The sequence below is a fragment of the Carlito syrichta genome, unplaced genomic scaffold, assembly GCF_000164805.1.
Source record: "Carlito syrichta isolate Samal-C Ts95f unplaced genomic scaffold, Tarsius_syrichta-2.0.1 Scaffold308820, whole genome shotgun sequence".
Taxonomy (NCBI): Eukaryota; Metazoa; Chordata; class Mammalia; order Primates; family Tarsiidae; genus Carlito; species Carlito syrichta.
In genome coordinates this window covers 272776-292250 of record NW_007252916.1, presented here as the reverse complement: position 1 = coordinate 292250, position 19475 = coordinate 272776, and the positions used below count along the sequence as shown (strand labels likewise).

The 19475-nt window shown below is 50.5% G+C and overlaps 1 protein-coding gene across 4 annotated transcripts in view; it reads right to left on the bottom strand.

Moving 5' to 3' along the window:
• Positions 1–1096: 1096 nt before the first annotated feature.
• The window catches only part of ARHGAP30 (Rho GTPase activating protein 30), a 23850-nt gene continuing 5471 nt past the window's right edge, over positions 1097–19475 (bottom strand). Inside the window, exons 2-13 of one of the 4 annotated variants that reach the window (XM_008065920.1) lie at positions 14281–14383; positions 10458–10602; positions 8527–8609; positions 8268–8375; positions 7624–7751; positions 6977–7148; positions 6794–6897; positions 6640–6717; positions 5027–5428; positions 3569–3834; positions 3134–3479; positions 1551–2509 (exon numbers count right to left, since the gene is read on the bottom strand). In XM_008065920.1, the coding sequence (XP_008064111.1) occupies positions 1863–2509; positions 3134–3479; positions 3569–3834; positions 5027–5428; positions 6640–6717; positions 6794–6897; positions 6977–7148; positions 7624–7751; positions 8268–8375; positions 8527–8609; positions 10458–10602; positions 14281–14383 (2582 nt within the window). In that variant the 3' untranslated portion in view covers positions 1551–1862. Of the gene's footprint in view, positions 3480–3568; positions 3835–5026; positions 5429–6639; positions 6718–6793; positions 6898–6976; positions 7149–7623; positions 7752–8267; positions 8376–8526; positions 8610–10457; positions 10603–14280; positions 14384–19475 lie in introns of all 4 variants that reach the window. The other 3 variants (XM_008065917.2, XM_008065918.1, XM_008065919.1) reach the window with 3 other exon arrangements.

The window sequence follows — 19475 nt, the reverse complement described above, 5'->3', positions numbered from 1 at the left end:
GCGGCCACTGTGCTCCAGTCTGGGCGACAGAGTGAGACTCCAACTCAAAAAAAAAAAGAATTCAGTCTCTGGGGCCAAACTCGAATTTCAACCCCCTACCCCCTTTGCCATTTCTTACCGCAGATCTTTTTTTTTTTTTTTTTTAGTTGGGTGTTTCACTCTTGTCACCCAGGCTGCAGTGTAGTGGCACGCTCATGGCTTCTGCAGCCTTGACCTGCGATCCTTCCACCTCAGCCTTCCGAGTAGCCGGAACTACAGCTACCACGCCCGGCTAGTTTTTGTGATTTATTGTAGAGACGAGGTCTCGCCAAGTTCCGGGGCTGGTCTCGAACCCCCAGACTCAGGCAATTCTCTCGCCTCAGCCTCCCAAAGTGCTGGGATTAATGCAGGCTGAGCCACCACACCCGGCCACCCTGAGAACTTTTGGCAAGCATTTTGACTTCATTGAGCCTTAGTTTCTTCATCTATAAAATGGAGGTACCGCCGGACTCGGTGGCTCAGCCTGTAATCCCGCACCTTTGGGAGACTGAGGTGAGTGGATTGCCTGAGCCCGCGGGTTCGAGACCCGCCTGGGCAGCGAGACCTCATCTCTATAATAAATAAAAGAATCAGCCGGGCGTGGTAGCGTGCGCCTGTAGTTACGGCTACTTGGAAGGCTGAGGCGGAAGGATCGCCGGAGCCCAGCAGGTCGAGGCTGCGGTGGCCGGGAGCGGCCACTGCACTCCAGTCTGGGCAACAGAGTGAGACTCCGACTCTAAATAAATAAATAAATAAATAAATAAATAAATAAAATAAAAATAAAATGGAGGTACCAGTACCAACCTTGAAGAATTGTTATGTGGATTAAGCAGAATCAAATGCATAGATTTTATGCACACAGAATATGTTCCTGGTACATAGTGTGCGCATTATGTAAATAAGTTTCTCTTCCCCATTTCCTGACCACCATGAACTCAGCTCTAGTTTCTAGCCACTGGTCTCCATGACAACGGCTGAGGAAGAGCACCCAAAGAAGAAGAAAAAGACATTTGGCCAGATATATGAAAATGTAATACCTATCACTGAAGACTTGAATAAAAACAACGAGACTCCACACTATATGTAAAAATACAACTTTTATTCTGATACATGGACCCTGACTACAGTGGGACCTGTGTCCCCAGCCTGTCTGGAGAAGCCATTTCAGGGCCTAAGTAACACCATTCCCTTTTCCTGAAATAGGAGGAAATTGTTCCCAAAGGAAAAAAGACCAGAGAGCTCTGTACAGAACCTGTCTTCCATATGTTGACTAGAGGCAGAGGGTGGGGGAACCAAAGAGGAGTCCAGTTCCTCCAACAAATGGTGAGGGCTTCAAAGAACTTCCTGGACGTGTTTCTTCTCATCTGGACTTCAGGGTTGGGAGGTATCCAGAGGTCCAAGAACAGAACAGGGATGGGCAACCGTGAAGTGTTTGTGTATGGAAAGCTCTGACCTGTCCCTGTCCTATTTCTAGGCTTTCAGGAGAAATTCACAGCCTCAGAGGAGGGCAGGAACTTGGTTGACATTTTCTTTCCAGTGTTCACTCTGAGAAACTGAGTTTTCTACCTACTCTATGTGCTCTTTGGCCAATGACTCCACTCCCAGGAACAGGATCTTGTTAAATTTCTTAGGAATCTTCTAAGAAATAAGTGCTTTGTGTCTGAGACAAGCTCAGGTAAACCAACCAAGGCTGTGTCTCCCAAAGTCAGAAAGAGAAGCTGGAGGGCCAAAACCTGTAGAGCTGGGCACTGCAGCTGCTCAGGCTGCAGAAGAGGCAGATGGTCGAGACCCCAGAGATTCAAGACAACCTACTGGTTTCCTTTGGCCCGAGCTCTTGGCCCTAATCACAGTCCCTCACCCTTCCCAGGGTTAGCCTGTGTTTCAAATGCATAAGATCGGCGCTGGGGGGACAACAGGGTATCAGGGGGCTGGGGTTCTCTGGGGGGCAAACTAAGACGACTCCGGGATCCAGGCCCTTCTGTGCCTTCAGATAGGAGCTCCAGGCAGCTAAGGGGCCGAGGAGAATGGGCAGGGGTCATGCTACAGGGGGATGCTCTGGGAATCAAGCTGTAGTCACCACCCTCAATACAGGTCTGGGTCCGCCGAACTCCCTGAGCCTCAGTCCTCTGGCGGTCTCGGGCTAGGGCCACAGCAGCATCAAAGGAAAGACTGCCTCCATTCCTCCAAGAGGACCGAGAAGCTCGGGACCCCCAAGCCCTTTCCCCAGGAGTCCCATCAAGTCGACCAGGCCTCGGACTTGGGTTTGCAGGTGCCACGTGGATCTTGCTACACATTGCACCGGGCATCTTGGCAAACTGTGGTTTGGGGGGCACCACAGGCACAGAGCGGACTTGTTGGACCTGAACCAGGGTAGAAGCCAGGCGCATGCCCACACCACCTGCCAAGCCAAGAGAACAGGGGCACAGACTACAGCCCTCTGGGCCGAACTGTCCCTCAGGCTCCATGTCCTCTGGCCGGGGTGGCTGTGGGGCCACCTGTTCCATCTCAGAAGACTGGACATTGCCCTCTTTGGCACAGACAACCCCCAGTGACTCTACACCTGGACTTTCAGAGAGGGCACCCTCTACTAAATGGTCATCTCCAGCCCTCTGGTCACCCTCAGCCTCTCCATCCCCACTCTCCCGTTCCTTGCTGACCTCCCCTGCTCCTCCTTCGGCTGCTGCTTCTGGGTCTCTGCTGTCTTCACCGTCTCCTTGGCCTTCTCTTGCCTCATGGTCTCCATCGCCCCTCTGTCCCTTGATCTCATCCTCCCTGACTTCCTCGGCCTCTTGTTTGTGTACAGTGTCCCAGTTTTCCTCGGCAGCTTGATGTTCCAGGTCCCTTCCAGCTTCTGCCTGGGCCTCCTCTCCCCACTCAACCTCTTCTCTCTCAGTGTCTTTTTCTTTCTCCTCAGCTTTATCCTGCTTCCCTCCTGGTTCGTCCACACCCTTAGCTTCCTCCATACCGTCAGCCTCTTTCTGACCTTTGGGCGTCTGTCCCTCGGCCTCTGTTTCTTCCCCACTCCCTTCGCTCAAACTGACCACTGTCTCTTGGCTTTGCCCAGCCTCCTCTCTGTCCGCACCGGCCTTTCCAGCTTCCGCCTTCGTCTCTGGACTCCCCTCAGCCTCTTCCCTAATGTCCAGCCTGCTTCCAGGCTCAGCCTCCTTGTCCTTCCCAACTTCCCAGAATGCCTGCTCTTTCTCAGACTGCCCTGGAGTCTGCCTTCCACACCCTGCTGCCTCTTCCTCGAAACTCCCTGCATCCTCCCAGGTTGGGGGTTTAGGACCCAGAAGGGGACTTAGGTCATCATAGGCACTCAGAAAGACTTCCTCCCCATTCTCCTCCTCTACTTCAGGCTCGGGGCCAGCAGAGCCCTGGGAACAGCAGGTGGGAGCCAGGACAAATTGTGCATCATCCAGGGACAGGTCATCCAGGGGCGGCTCCACAGAGAACTCCTCCACCTGCAGGTACGACACTGCGGCTCAGGACCAGAGGCCCATCCACCCTCCGGGCTCTGTACCACCCCAACCCCAGCACAGCTTCTCCTTACCTGGGGCCCAACTCCCAGGAGCTCCTCCAGGTAGCCCATCCCAGGGTCGTCCTCCCCAGGGGAGAAGGCTGCTCCTGCCGCTTCTGCCTTGGCCACCTCCCCATCCTCCGCCCCTACCCACTCAGGCTCTGAGCTGCTTGAGTCCTCTAGGAAGGAGAAGGAATCCTGCACCTCCTGGGACAAGGAGTCCTCCAAGGCAGGAGCCATGTCCGCTGGGCCAGAGTCTGCCAGGGGACCTGGGGCTGGACTTGCCTCCGACTTCTCATCTGTTGGGGAAGAAGTTGTTCCAGGAATACAGAGGTCAAAGCCAGCTCAGACCCTTTCCAATGCAGGTCTTCCTTGCCTTGATGTGATAGAGCCCAGTACTCCCAGCATGGATCCTCCACATGGGTGGTCACCTCACAACAGTATCCCTACGTATTGGGTTTATTGAGCCACTACCAGGTGCCAATCACTGTGCTATACATTTTACAATGCATCGTCTTATTCAAAACCAGTGTGGGTTATGTGGGGTATTGTCCCCATTTTTTTTTAATTAAGAAAGGTTGTGGGTTTTTTTTTTTAGAGATGAGGTCTCGCCAAGTTGCCCAGGCTGGTTTCGAGCCCATGGGCTCAGGCAATCCTCTCACCTTGGCCTCCCAAAGTGCTGGGATTATAGGCGTGAGCCACCATGCCTGGCAAGTCGATTTATTAAAGGGAAGACATGCTGTGAAGGGTACAATGGGCAGAACAGCAGCGAAAATGTTTGCTGACTGCCTGTCCCCATATGAGGATGCTGAAGCTCAGAGAGATTAAGCAATTAGTCCAAGGTCACACGCCAACAAGTGGTACAGCCAAAATCTGAACCCAAGTCTACTTGACTCTATAGCCTGTGCTCTCACCCGCTATGCAATGCTGCCTAGGACTTCTCATCAGTGACACTTAAGGGACTGGAGTCAGAGCAAGGATCAGATGCCAGCTCTGCCATCTCCTACCTAAATCAATCACAAATTGCTTAACCAAAGTCTCAGTTTCCACTACTGTAACATAGGATAATAATATCTATGTCATAAGATTATGAGAAAAATGGAACAAGCTAATGCCTACAAACACAGCCCTCCCCCTATCACAAGCCCTCGAGAAATGTCAGCTCTCAGTGTTGATGCTACTATTAGTATCACCATCATCTATTATATATTTCTACACTTGTACTTAGTAATCGCCTCTGTCTGTGTCTGACACAGACCCCATTCCTGGGAACGTCACTGATCTGAAGGCTGCCAGAGATCCCATCGATTTCACACACCTGATAATACGACTGCGTTTCCCCAACCCTGAATCCAGGGGGTGCTGAAGGTTAACACCCCAAAGCCCAAGGGCTGTGGCCCCTGCCCTTCCTAGGGCGGATCCTCCAGCCTTAGAATGTCAGCCTAGAGCACTAGTCCCTTTCCCACTCCTGGGAAATCTCTGAGTCCTCACCTGGGGGACCAGGACCCAGGCCGGGGCCAGGGCCAGGGCCAGAGGCAGGGCTTGGCCGGTGCTGTAGAGCAGGACACTCCAGGCCCCGAGTGAGTCTGGCCAAGGAGACATTGGAGATGATGTTCGGAGGCATGCTGAGGATTGAGGTGATGTGTAGTGGGAGGTTGACATTGTAGGGGTCTGAGATGTGGACACCAGCACAGCGCTCTGCCCGGCTGCTGCCTCCCGCCCGCATGGCAGACCGCACAGTTTGTGGTGTGCCAGGTTCAGAGTTTGTGCCACCCAGTGCTTCTGTCTCAGGCTCCTGTTCACCCTCTGCTGCTTCCATAGACTCGTTCTCCAAGCTCTCAGGCAGCAGTGGGCCTGGCCGAGGACTGCTGGGCCCCACCAGCCCCTCTGGCTCTGTGGAGGAATGAGAGGGCCAGGTAGGCGAGAGCTTCAGCTCCAAGGAGGTTGCCACCTCAGGAAGGTTGTGGAGAATGCTCTCTGCATTCTCAAGCCTGAGAGGACAGTCTGGAAGGCACCAGGTCCAGCTTCTCCTGGCCTCTATTGCAAACCCTCCACCCAGTCAGGAGGACAAAGGTCACCCACCCACACATACCTAGGTAGTCCCCTTCCTTCCCTGCAGATACGGTCACTGGCCATCCCTCCCCACCACACACATGCGCACATCCCACGCTTCCAATGCAAGCACTTGTCAACATACTCATAGATTAGACCAGCAGTTCCCAACCTTTTTGGCATCAGGGACCTGTTTTGTAGAAGACAGTTTTTCTGCGGATGGGGGTAGGGGATATGCAGTCAAATCACACTGCTAATGTTAATCTGTATTTGCAGCCACCCCCCAGCGCTAGCATCACCACCTCAGCTCCACCTCAGATCATCAGGCATTAGATTCTCATAAGGAGCACAACCTGGATTCCTTACATGTGCAGTTCACAGAGTTTATGCTCCTATGAGAATCTAATGCTGTAGCTGATCTGACAGGAGGTGGAGCTCAGGCAGTAATGTAAGTGATGAGGAGCAGCTGTAAATACAGATGAAGCTTCAGTCCTCACCTGCTGCTCACCTCCTGCTTTGTGACCTGTTTCCTAACAGACCACAAATCAGTACTGGGCTATGGCTCAGGGATTGGAGACCCCTGGATTAAATGATAAACTCACAACCTAGCATACAGTACTGCGCTGGAGTCTAATAGTCACTCATTAAATTGTTGTGTTTTTTTTTTAGTAGGAGTCTCACTCTGTTGCCCAGATGGGACTATAGTGGCACACTCACAGCCACTGCAGCCTCGACCTGCTGGGCTCAGGCAATCCTTCTGCCTCAGCCTTCCGAGTAGCTGGAACTACAGGCATGTACTACCACGCCCAGCTAATTTTTTTATTTATTGTAGAAGCAAGGTCTTGCCAGATTGCCCAGGCTAGTCTCGAACCTGTGGGCTCAGGCAATCCTCTCACCTTGGCTTCCCAAAGTGCTGGGATTATAGGCTTGAGCCACTGTGCCTGTCCTAAATATTTTTTGAAATCATTGACACAGTTGGTCACATGTACACACCCCCACCAAACAGACCTGGGCTGTTGGTCACACCTACAGAAGCGCACATCTATACTTACCATCACTGGCACCCGCCACAGCACTCAGTGAGTCCATGCTCTTGGCTGGCCGCAGCGTCCCCTTATTGGACTTGTCCTCTGTAAGACAGGGATGTGCATAGAGCCAAGGCCTTGCACACCCTCAGCAGAGCTCCCTCCATCTCCCCAGACTTACCCCTGTCCTCAGCCCCCCGTGGAAGTTTACGCTTCGTCTCGTGGCCAGAGCGACCTAGATTGAAGATAGACCTCCACTTCCTGACCTTCAAAGACCCTTTCCTCCTGCAAAGAATGGAGAAATAACTGGGGATTAGAGCCTGGTGGTCAGCGTAGGGATGGAGGCCCAGGAAGGAGGCCTTACTTGTGCTCTGCAATCTCAATGATAGTGTGGTAGGGCCGGATCTGTGGGGGTCCATCGCCAGCCTGCAGGATGCTAGGCAGGTGGTAAGGCAGGGACCTAGGCATCAGGTCCTCAGGGCTGCCTGACACCCGGATCCCTGGAAGTGATCGCCATCCACTCTCCACCTCACCACCTGGGAAGAGAGATAGACTTGGTCAGCTAGGAACAGAGCTGAGAGTGGGACCTCAGATACTCAGCCCTTTATCATCCTTCCCCAGCTACCAGGCTAGGAATATGCTCAGAGGCCCCTGGAGCTAGAGCCTCCATATCCACTTCCTCAAAAGGGTGTCCTCATGAGCAAAGAGGGCCAGGAGACCCCAGGACATTGGCCGGAGGGCTAGGGGTGGGTAACAACCATCACCAGGCGGGATGGTGATTCAGAGGCCAAGCTATGCCCAGATAGTGGAAGAGGCTTCTCAAGTCCTGACAGCACCATGATCTTTCCAGGGTTCTCTCCATGTGACTACTACCAACATCTCTCCACGAGACTAAGATTTCCCACCTGCAAAATGGGGAAACTAAACACGTTGATCTACGAGGCCCTCTGTAACTGACATGGCTCCAAAGACAGAGCGTGTTGATATGTGGTGGGCAGGAAGGACACTGACCAGAGAGGGAAGCACCCCCAAAGAGCTGGTCCACATGCGTAAGGATGAACTCCACGACGATGGACTGCACACGCACCTCCATGAAGGCCGCTGTCCCGTTGAAGCCTGAGGCCTCTATGTCTTTAGACCTGTGGAGATGTGGATTATTCTCCTCCCAGCCCCACCACACTTCTCCATCCAAATACCCACTGAAAATACCTCCTATGTCTCCCTTGCATGCTCTTAACCCCACCTCTTCCTCTTAAGCCGTATGCAAGATTTTTTCAAGTCTAAATGCCACTTCCTCCAGAAAGCCTTCTTGGACACCCCCGCACCCTATTTCCTTTGTGTACCAGAGTGCCTTGTTTATAGTGAGTTACCAGACTTCTCGTAGTTCACGGGGAGTGATATGCAGGCCAGTTCCCCAATAGACCGTAAGGCATTTGCCCAATAAATATTTGACAAGGAACTATCCCGTTCCAGTCCCTGAGCTCGGTGATTATTTGATCTCAGAGAAGGGGCTCGAGTGGGTAGGCATCCTCCCACTCAACATAATCCTGAACCTTCCTTTCTCATGGGCTTCATGAGCCACACCCCATCCTGAGAGCAACCTCCCAGAGGCCAATCTCTCCGGGATGCTCATACACTGCTCACGCAGCACCCACCTCAGCAGGTTGGGGGCCCACACGATGGCCAGGTTGCGGGCATGCATGTTGGTCTGGGCACTGAACGAGGCCATGTGCACCAGATGCCGCATAAGGAACTCCAGCGTCCTGCAGAAAGTGGGGGCGGGAGTCACACAAGGCACACCAGGGACAGGGACAGGGCTGGGGCTGGGAGCCACAAAGGCCAAGTCAGGGCTATAGGTGAAGAGGCTGCAGGAGAGAAGTCAGGACTCCTGGTGGGGACTGGAGCCTCACACACCTGTAGTTTGGGAGGGGAAGTTCTCGAAGCACCTCTAGGATCTTGACCAAGCGTTCAGGCTCCAGCTGCACTGCTACGGCCTCCTGATTGGGGAGAAGGATATGAGAGGTGGGAGTCAGTGACCCAGCAGTGCCTATGCTGAACTCCCCAGAACTCCGAACCACACCCTCAGGAACAGTCTGCACTGTGTGCTGTACTGCTCCTGCCAGATCTTCTGAGGCACACTGACAGCAGAGAGCTCAGAATCTGAGATCCCCAAAAGATGGCCGCTGAATCTTGGTGATGCTACCTAAGAGCTGTGGTGAACTTGGACAACTCACTACCACTCCCTGCTTCATCACCCTCATTGGTAAAGCTCTGTAATGGGATACATCAGTGATCTCACCCTGTGGGTGCTCCAGCGGCCACAGGGTTGTTTCAGTTAATCCAGAAAGGACTGCAGCCAGTCTAGTCTGTGCCAACTGAGTGGGGTAATGTTGCCATTCAGGGCCTCTCAATGCTGCTGTGCTCCATTAAACGCAGCTTAGGCCAGGTGCAGTGGCTCATGCCTGTAATCCCAATAATTTGAGTGGCCAAAGTGGGAGAATTGCTTGAGCCCAGGAGCTGGAGACCAGCCTAGGCAACATAGGGAGACCTCGACTCTATAACAATAAAAAATAAAATAGACTGGGCACAGTGGCTCAAGCCTGTAATCCCAGCACTTCAGGAGGCTGAGGCGAGAGGATTGCCTGAGTCCAGGGGTTTGAGACCAGCCTGGGCAACTTGGTGAGATCTCGTCTCTACAATAAATAAAAAAAATTAGCAGGGCATGGTAGCATGTGCCTGTAGTCCCAGCTACTTGGAAGACTGAGGCAGAAGGATTGCCTGAGCCCAGCAGGTCGACGCTGAGGTGGCTGTGAGCATGCTCCTGCACTCCAGCCTGGGCGAAAAAGTGAGACTCCAACTCAAAAATTTAAATTAATTTAAATTAAATTTTTTTTAATTTGCTGGGCATAGTGGTGCACACCTGAAGTTCCAACTACTCAGGGAGCTAAGGTAGAAGGATCGCCTGAGCCCAAGAGGTCAAGGCTGTGGTGAGCCATGATCGTGCGCCACTGCACTCCAGCCTGGGTGACAGAGTAAGACTCCCAACTGAAAAACAGATAAAATGAAATGCAACTTATTTTAAAAGTGTTACTTGCCGGGCGCAGTGGCTCATGCCTATAATCCCAGCACTTTGAGAGGCCAAGGTGAGAGGATTGCCTGAACTCATGGGTTCAAGACCAGCCTGGGCAACTTGCTGAGATCTCATCTCTACAATAAATTTAAAAAATAGCTGGGTGTGATGGTGCATGCCTGTGGTTCCAGCTACTTGGAAGTCTGAGGTGGAAGGATCGCCTGAGCCCAGCAGGTTGAGGCTGCGTTGGCTGTGAGTGTGCCACTGCACTAAAGCCTGGGCGAAAGAGTGAGACTCCAACTCAAAAAAAAAAAGTGTTATTCGATTCGGATAGCATTTTTGTCATGTGCTTTCACATTTAAAAGGTGTTCAACATATAGATACAGTTAAGGGTTTTGACTTTTAAAGTGTTCTCATGATCTCAAGTGTAGGTAGGGAAGTTCTGGTCTGGTGCTTTCCAGAGGCCTTCAAGCTCTGATAGTTTGGCTTCTATTGCCCTAAATCTCACCACCGTGCTGTGCGCGGTTGTCTGCAGCCCTCAGGGAGCACACAACAGAGGGAGAAGGAAGAGAGACAGGATGGGGGAGGACAGAGCAGGGACTAGGAGACTTGGGGAGGAGGGGTCTTTTCCCCAGGAATGCTTTGCTGTGGCATCCATCATTCAGAGGCACAGTGACTCTGGCTGACATGGGATATGCCTGGGATGTCAGAACCAGAGCAGCCACTCCAGCCCTGTCTTTCACCCCACACAGCCCCTTCCCGCCTCTCAACTCACAGCAAACTTGTCATAGAGCCGGTAAGTGAGCAGGGGATCTGGCAGCTCCCTGAAGTAGGCCTTGCACAGGGAGGAGACACAGTGGATGTCCTGGAGGTAGACATCCCGCCGCAGGTCTGGCTTCCGCTCTGCCTCAAACTCCTGCCTGGGGAGGTGCAGAGTGGTCAGGAGTGGCAGGGGTCGGGGAGAGGGTAGTTGGGAGCTACAGAGATAGGCTTCCCATTAGGGTCAGGGGTCAACATGTGTGTGCACTTGCATGGAGAACATTTAGACGTGCATATATGTGAGGTAGCAAAAGTAAGGTGTGGCATGTGTTGACATGTGGACGTGAATGTGAGGATGACATGTATGGGAAGCAGATCTATGCATGAACAGCAATGTGTCGCTGCAGATGTGAGTCGGGATGCAGAGAGATGTAGGATTCACTAGAGAAGCAGAAGACGTGGCCGGGAGCTGTGGTTCACACCTGTAATCTCAGCACTTTGGGAGGCTGAGGTGGGGGAATCACTTGAGACCAGGAGTTCAAGACCCAGCTAGGAATCACAGCGAGATCCCATCTCTCTATATTAAAAATATATAAAATATAAATTTAAACAAACACAAAAAGGAAGATGGAACTAAATGTGTGCATCTAGGTATGTGTAAAAATGGGTATGTGTAACGTAGATAGAAACATAACTGAAAATCTTCATGACCTTGGATTAGGCAACAGTTCTTTAAAAATGACACTAATGCCGGGCTCAGTGGCTCAGCCTGTAATCCCGCGCCTTTGGGAGGCTGAGGTGAGTGGATTGCCTGAGCTCGCGGGTTCGAGACCCACCTGGGCAGCGAGACCTCATCTCTACAATAAATAAAAAAAATCAGCCAGGCGTGGTAGCACATGCTTGTAGTTCCAGCTACTTGGAAGGCTGAGGCGGAAGGATAGCCGGAGTCCAGCAGGCGAGGCTGCAGTGGCTGGGAGCGGCCACTGCACTCCAGTCTGGGCGACAGAGTGAGACTCCAACTCAAAAAAATAATAATAATAATAATAATAAAAATGACACTAATGCCTGAGCCGGAGGGTTCATGACCCACCTGGGCAACTTGGCGAGACCTCATCTGTACAATAAATCAAAAAATCAGCCGGGCGTGGTAGCGCATGCCTGTAATTCCAGCTACTCGGAAGGCTGAGGCGGCAGGATCGCCGAAGCCCAGCAGGTCGAGGCTGCAGTGGCTGGGAGCGGCTACTGCAATCCAGTCTGGGTGACGGAGTGAGACTCCAACTCAAAAAAAAACCAAAATAAATAAATAATAAAAAAATAAAAATGACACTAAAAGCCGGGCTCGGTGGCTCAGCCTGTAATCCCGCGTTTTGGGAGGCTGAGGTGAGTGGATTGCCTGAGCCCGCAGGTTTGAGACTCGCCTGGGCAACTTGGCGAGACCTCATCTCTACAATAAATCAAAAAATTAGCCAGGCGAGGTAGCACATGCCTGTAGTTCCAGCTACTAGGAAGGCTGAGGCAGAAGGATCCCTGGAGCCCAGCAGGTCGAGGCTGCAGTGGCCGGGAGCGGCCACTGCACTCCAGTCTGGGCGACAGAGTGAGACTCCAACTCAAAATAAATAAATAAATAAATAAATAAAATAAAATAAATAAAAATAAAAATGACACTAAAAGCACAAGCAACCACAGGAAAAAAAATAGATAAATTGAACATCAAAATTTTAAATGGCGTCAAAAAACACTATCAAAAAAGTAAAGACAACCCACAGAATGGGAGAAAATGTTTGCAAATCACATATCTGATGGGGTCTAGTATTCAGGTCATATAAAGAACTCTCATAACTCAATAATTAAAAAGACAACCCAATCAAAAAATTGGCAAAGGAGTTGAATAGATATAACTTCAGAGAAGATATGCAAATGGCTAAAAAGCACATGCAAACATGTTCAACATCATAAGCTATTGGAGAAACTCAAATATAAATAACAATGAAATATCAGTTTATAGGCCAGGTGTGGTAGCTCATGCCAGTGGTCCCAGCACTTTAGGAGATGGAGGTGAGAGGATTGTCTCAGCCCAAGGGATTTGAGACCAGCCTGGGCAACTTGGGGAGACCTCATCTCTACAATAAACAAGAAAAATTTGCCAGGTATGGTGGCACACGCCTGTAGTTCCACCTACTTGGAAGGCTGAGGCGGAAGGATCGCCGGAGCCCAGCAGGTCGAGGCTGCAGTGGCAGTGAGTGTGCCGCTGCACTCCTGCCTGGGCGACAGAGTGAGACTCCAACTCAAAAAAAAAAGGAAATATCAGTTTACATTCACCAGGATGGCTACAATGAGAAAGACACACAGTAACTATTGTGTAGAAATTAAAGCCCTCACATTGCTGCTGGTGGGAATGTAAAATGATACAGCTGCTATGAAAAACAGTTTGGCATTTCCTTAAAAACTTCTGAGCCTGTAATCCCGCACCTTTGGGAGGCTGAGGTGAGTGGACTGCCTGAGTCCGCGGGTTCGAGACCCACCTGGGCAGCGAGACCTCATCTCTACAATAAATCAAAAAATCAGCCGGGCATGGTAGCACATGCCTGTAATTCCGGATACTGGGAAGGTTGAGGCGGAAGGATTGCCGGAGCCCAGCAGGTCGAGGCTGTGGTGGCCGGGAGCGGGCACTGCACTCCAGTCTGGGCGACAGAGTGAGGCTCTAACTCAAAAAAAAAAAAAAAACTTCAACGTAGAGTTAACATATGACCCAGCAATTCCACTCCTAGGTATATTGAAAAAATATATGGCACATATATTTAATAATTGAAAATATATGGCACATCCACACAAAAACTTGTACATGAATGCTTATTATTATGCAGAATTATTCATAACAGCTAAAAAGTGGAAATGACCCAAATAGCCATCAACTGGAGAATGGGTAAACAAAACATGACACAGCTAAACAATGGAATCGTATTCAGCCATAGAAGGGAGTTTATGCTACACCATCCATGAACCTTGAAACTATCCTAAGTGAAGAGAGCCAGGCACACAAAGTCACATACTATATGGCTCCATTTACATGAAATATCCAGAAGAGGCAAATCCATAGTGACAGAAAAGAGATGAGTGGTCACCGGGGGCTTAGTGAAGGGACGTGATGAAATGTTCTGGAATTAGATAGCGGTGACGGTTGCACAACCATGTGAATATACTAAAAACCGCTGAGTTGTCTGTTTTTATTTTTCTATTTTTATTTGTTTTGAGTTGGAGTCTCACTCGGTTGCCCAGACTGGAGTGCAGTGGCCGCTCCCGGCCCCCGCAGCCTCGACCCGCTGGGCTCCGGCGATCCTTCCGCCTCAGCCTTCCGAGTAGCCGGAATTACAGGCGCGTGCTGCCACACCCGGCTGATTTTTGATTTATTGTAGAGATGAGGTCTCGCTGCCCAGGCGGGTCTCGAACCCGCGGGCTCAGGCCATCCACTCACCTCAGCCTCCCAAAGGCGCGGGATTACAGGCTGAGCCACCGAGCCCGGCTGAGTTGTCTGTTTTTAAATGGAAAATGTTAGGACATGTGAATTACAACAAGATTTTTAAAAAGCTGGGTAGGTATCTTGGGAATGGTGGGGCGGGTGGAGACTGCGTGCATGCATGCGCACACAAGGCAGGGGTGGCAAGGGCTGATCTCCACCTTTCCCCGGGTACCTCAGAGCACCTCCCTACTAGGACAGGGCCTGGTGTGGATGCTCCTCCCCGGCTCCTCCATCCTTCCTCTTTATTCTCCTTACCACCTTCACCTTGGCCCTCCGGCTCCTGGCCTCCTGGCACAGAGCCCTCCCCCCGTGTTCGACTCACCGGAGCTTCTGGATGTTGGAGGAGACCCCTGAGAGGCGGTAGATCCCGTCCACCACGCCATACTCCTCAACAAACTCGGCACAGCTCTTCAGCACCTGGGGCACTGGGACACAGATGGGGCGGAGACAAGAAATCAGGAGGTCTGGATGGACAAAGACTGCAGGGGTCTGAGAAATGGGAGCTTCAGGGAAAGGCCTTGGGGAGGTGGAAGGCAGAGCTCACCGAATAAAAACTTGTCAGAAAGATGTCTACAAGCCGGGCTCGGTGGCTCAGCCTGTAATCCCGCGCCTTTGGGAGGCTGAGGTGAGTGGATGGCCTGAGCCCGCGGGTTCGAGACCCGCCTGGGCAGCGAGACCTCATCTCTACCATAAATCAAAAATCAGCCGGGCGTGGTAGCGCATGCCTGTAATTCCGGTTACTCAGAAGGCTGAGGCGGAAGGATCGCCGGAGCCCAGCAGGTCGAGGCTGCGGGGGCCGGGAGCGGCCACTGCACTCCAGTCTGGGCGACAGAGTGAGACTCCAACTCAAAAAAAAAAAAAAGTTTTCTACAGATCGTCAGCTCCAGCCTGCCAACCTCCACAGCATCTCTGCCCACTGGTCCTAGAACCTTGGGAGGAACCCTTCCTGGGAGGGGAGCTCACTGCATCCCCAGACTACCTAGTCAGTTCTTAATTTAAAAAGGTCTGTGGCTGGAGTGGTAGCTCATGCCAGTAATCTTAGCACTTTGGGAGGCCGAGGTGGGAGGATTGCTTGAGCCCAGGAAGTCGAGACCAGTCTGGACAACACAGTGAGACCCCATCTCTTCAAAAAACAATAAAAATATATTTAAAAAAAAAAAAAAAGAAGGAAAGGGCCGGGCACGGTGTCTCAAGCCTGTAACCCCAGCACTTTGGGAGGCAGAGAGGAGAGGATTGCCTTAGCTCAGGGGTTCGAGACCAGCCTGGGCAACTTGGCAAGACCTCATCTCTACAATAAATTTTAAAAAAATTAGCCGGCGTGATAGCACGCACCTATAGTTCCAGCTACTTGGAAGGCTGAGGCAGAAGGATCACCTGAGACCAGCAGGTCGAGGCTGCCGTGGCTGTGAGCGTGCCACTGCGCTCCAGCCTGGGCGACAGAGTGAGACTCTGACTCAAAAAAAAAAAAAAAAAAAGTAAAGAAAGGCCTGCTATTGTTTAACTGAAAGTTGTCTCCCTGTAATAACTAGTTGCTACTAGTAATTCAGAATTTTTAAAGGAGCAGCAATCCAGCTGGGAGGGGAAGCAGAGTCGAGGACTGGTCTTAAAAGTATTTTCACATAACACTCTACTAAAAATGAAGGAACATTTGCTGTCCTGACTAAAATGGAACAGGGCTGATGGGAAATATTTGGAAGCCTCGCCTCTCTGGAATGAAAGCTCATGGCTATTAGTTCTGCCGTAGGAACCCAAACAAAATAGCAACAGACTTCAGCTAGGCCAGCTCAGGAGAGAAACACCCACGTGCCGAGCACTGCACCACCTGCTTTAAATGTGTTCTAGCATCTAGCTTTGTAAATTAGGCATTCTAGTTCTCATTTTACAGATGGCAAAACTGACAGTCAAAGAAGTAACTACCTGATTAATCCTGACAGTAACAGAAGAATAAACTAATTAATTGATTCAAATTAAATTAAGGTTGGGCGCAGTGACTCAAGCCTGTAATCCCAGCACTTTGGGAGACCAAGATGAGAGGATTGCCTGAGCCCAGGAGTTTGAGACCAGCCTGGGCAACTTGGTGAGACATTGTCTCTACAATAAACCACAAAAACACCCCGGGCGTGGTGGCATGCATCTGCAGTTCCAGTTACTTGGAAGACTGAAGCGGAAGGATCACCTAAGCCCAGCAGGTCAAGGCTGTGGTGGCTGTGAATGTGCCACTGCCCTCCAGCCAACAGAGTAAGATTCCAACTCAAAAAATTCAATTCAATTCAATTATTTTTTTAAAAAGTAACAAATGTCCAGCAGTACTAAACTAGAACCAGGATTCAAACTGCAGAGTACAAAAAGCTGTATTCTTTCTCCCAAATCCAGGCCTCTCCTCTGGTCACTAGATGGCAAGTTAGTTACTTAAGGACATAGTCTAAGTGTGACCCATCTAGCATTCCTCATATTATCTGACATGATACTTCAGTCACAGCGGATCCTCATATACCATGTGTAAACTCCCATCACCTCAAAGCTGCGTCCCTGAGCTTTCCAGAGCACATCCCTGCATTAGATCCTTTGCTGTGCACACACCCTGCTCTCCCATCTTGATCCCCATTGCTTACCTTACAGATACAAAATAAGAAACTCCTCAACACTGTATGTGAAGGGAATTTTTTTTTTAAACCGGAATTATCTTTTTTTTTTTTTTTTGAGTAGGAGTCTCACTCCATCGCCCAGGCTGGACTGCAGTGGCGTGCCCATGGCCACCTTAGCCTCAACCTGCTGGGCTCAGGAGATCCTTCCACACTGGCTTTCCAAGTAGCTGGAACTACAGGCGTGAGCCACCACACCCAGCTAAATTTTTTCTTTTTAATTGTAGAGACAAGGTCTTGCCATGTTGCCCAGGCTGGTCTCAGGCAATCCTCTCACCTCAGTTTCCCAAAGAGCTGGGATTATAGGTGTGAGCCACCACGCCTGGCTCGGAATTATCTTTTGGAGGGCAGACCCCTTGTAGTACAGGCTTCCCCCCTTAGGTGAGTGTTCTAGAAACCCGCCAATATCAGTGTACCAGCTAGGGTTGTTGTGAGAGGCTACGTTAGGTTTCAGTGAATTTTGGGGGAAGATTCTTTCAACACATTTGCCCATTTTATTTTGAGAAAGCAGGATTTATTGAGTGGACAGAAAAGCTCCCACAGTGGGAGGGGACCCGAGGGGATTGCCTATTTTAAATTTTCTTTTCAGAGTAGGAGTTTCACTCCACTGCCCAGGCTGGCGTGCAGTGACATGCTCACGGCCACCACAGCCTCGACCCGCTGGGCTCCGGCGATCCTTCCGCCCCAGCCTTGCAAGTAGCTGGAACTACAGGCATGCTACCACGCCCAGCTTATTTTTTGATTTATTGTAGAGATGAGGTCTCACCAAGTTGCCCAGACTAGTCTCGAACCCCTGAGCTGAGACAATCCTCTCGCCTCTGTCTTCCAAAGTGAGCCACCGCACCCCGCCTGCCCATTTTATGGTGGGTGATTTACAAGCACCTGCCCACACTGTGCTGGGTGTTCAGCAGTTTTTTACCAAAAATGGCATGACCTCCATGTCCCACCCTCCCTATTCACCAGATCTCACCCTGAACAACCTTTTCTTGTTGTTTCCCCAATGAAAATCAGCCTCAAAAGGAAACATTTTGCCCCTCTGGAAGAGGTGAAGCAAAAAACAGCGGAAGCACTAAAAGGCATCAAAACTGATGAGTTCAAACAGTGTTTTGAGCAGTGGGAAAAAGCATCTCAATAGATATATTGTATCCAACGAAGAGTACTTTGAAGGTTACTGAAGTTTAATCATGAAGAACAAATACATAATTTTAAATAAATAAACTCCAGGGTTTTTTGTGTCCCCACTTGTATAAGACCCTTCACAAACTAGGTCCCACCGCCATTCTAGACTCAGCTCCAGCCATTTCCTTCCCAAATCCTATGATTCAGTGCTTTGCTAGTCCATGAACAAACCTTGGTACCATCACTTATGTTATTTCCTTGCCTAGAAATATCCTACCCTTTGCCTGGTAAACCCCTACACATTCCTCAAATCACATCTTAGACTGGGCATGGGTGGCTAAAGTGGGAAGATTGTTTGAAAATGGGAGTTCAAAACCAGCCTGGGCACCACGAGACCCCATCTCTACAAAAAATATTAAAAATTAGCCTTAGCTGGGCTCAGTGGCTCAGCCTGTAATCCCGTGCCTTTGGGAGGCTGAGGTGAGTGGATTGCCTGAGCCCGCAGGTTTGAGACCCGCCTGGGCAACTTGATGAGACCTCAGCTCTACAATAAAATCAAAAAATTAGCTGGGCATGGTAGCGTGCGCCTGTAGTTCCAGCTGCTTGGAAGGCTGAGGCAGAAGGATTGCTGGAGCCCAGCAGGTCGAGGCTGCGCGGCCGGGAGCAGCCACTGCACTCCAGTCTGGGCGACAGAGTGAGACTCCAACTCAAAAAAAACCCAAAAAAAACAAAAACAAAAATTAGCCTTGAGCCGGGCTCGGTGGCTCAGCCTGTAATCCCGCGCCTTGGGAGGCTGAGGTGAGTGGATTGCCTGAGCCCGTGGGTTTGAAACCCGCCTGGGCAACTTGGCGAGACCTCATCTCTACAGTAAATCAAAATGAGCCGGGTGTGGTAGCGCACACCTGTAGTTCCAGCTACTTGGAAGGCTGAGGCCGAAGGATCACCGGAGCCCAGCAAGTCAAGGCTGCGGTGGCCGGGAGTGGCCACTGCACTCCAGTCTGGGCGACGGAGTGAGAAGTGAGACTCCAACTCAAAAAAAAAAAAAAATTAGCCTTGAACCCAGGAGTTCCAGGCTGCAGCGAGCTATGATCACGCCACTGCACTCCAGCCTGGGCAACAGAGAGAGAGATCCTGTCTTAAAAAAATAAATTAGATCGGGTGTGGTGGCTCAAGCCTGTAATCCCAGCACTTTGGAAGGCTGAGGTGAGAGGATTGCCTGATCTCAGGGGTTCGAGACCAGCCTGGGCAACTTGATGAGACCTCGTCTCTACAATAAACCAAAAAATATAAGCCGAGCATGGTAACGCACACTTGAAGTTCTAGCTGTAGCTAGAGGTGGAAGGATCGCCTGAGACCAGTGGGTCGATGCTACGGTGACAGAGTGAGACTCCAACTAAAAAAAAAAAAATTAAATAAGAAAAAAAAAGCAATTGCTTTGTTTATATCTGTATTGTAATTTCCATAGTCTTTGTTCATATTTGTATTCTAGTCCTTACTCCTTTGTTATGATTGGCTTATTTTGTGTGTGTGTGTGTATATATCCCGACAAACAGCATCTTTCAGGCCTCTAGCACAGTTTGAAACAGAGCAGGCATTCAATACATGTTTGTTAAATGACTCAGTGAATTACCTGTCAGTTATGAGAGTCAGTGACATCCCTTGCAGGGGTCTTCAAACTTTTAAAACAGGGGGCCACTTCACTGTCCCTCAGACCGTTGGAGGGGCAGACTATAGTCAAAAAAAAAACTATGAACAA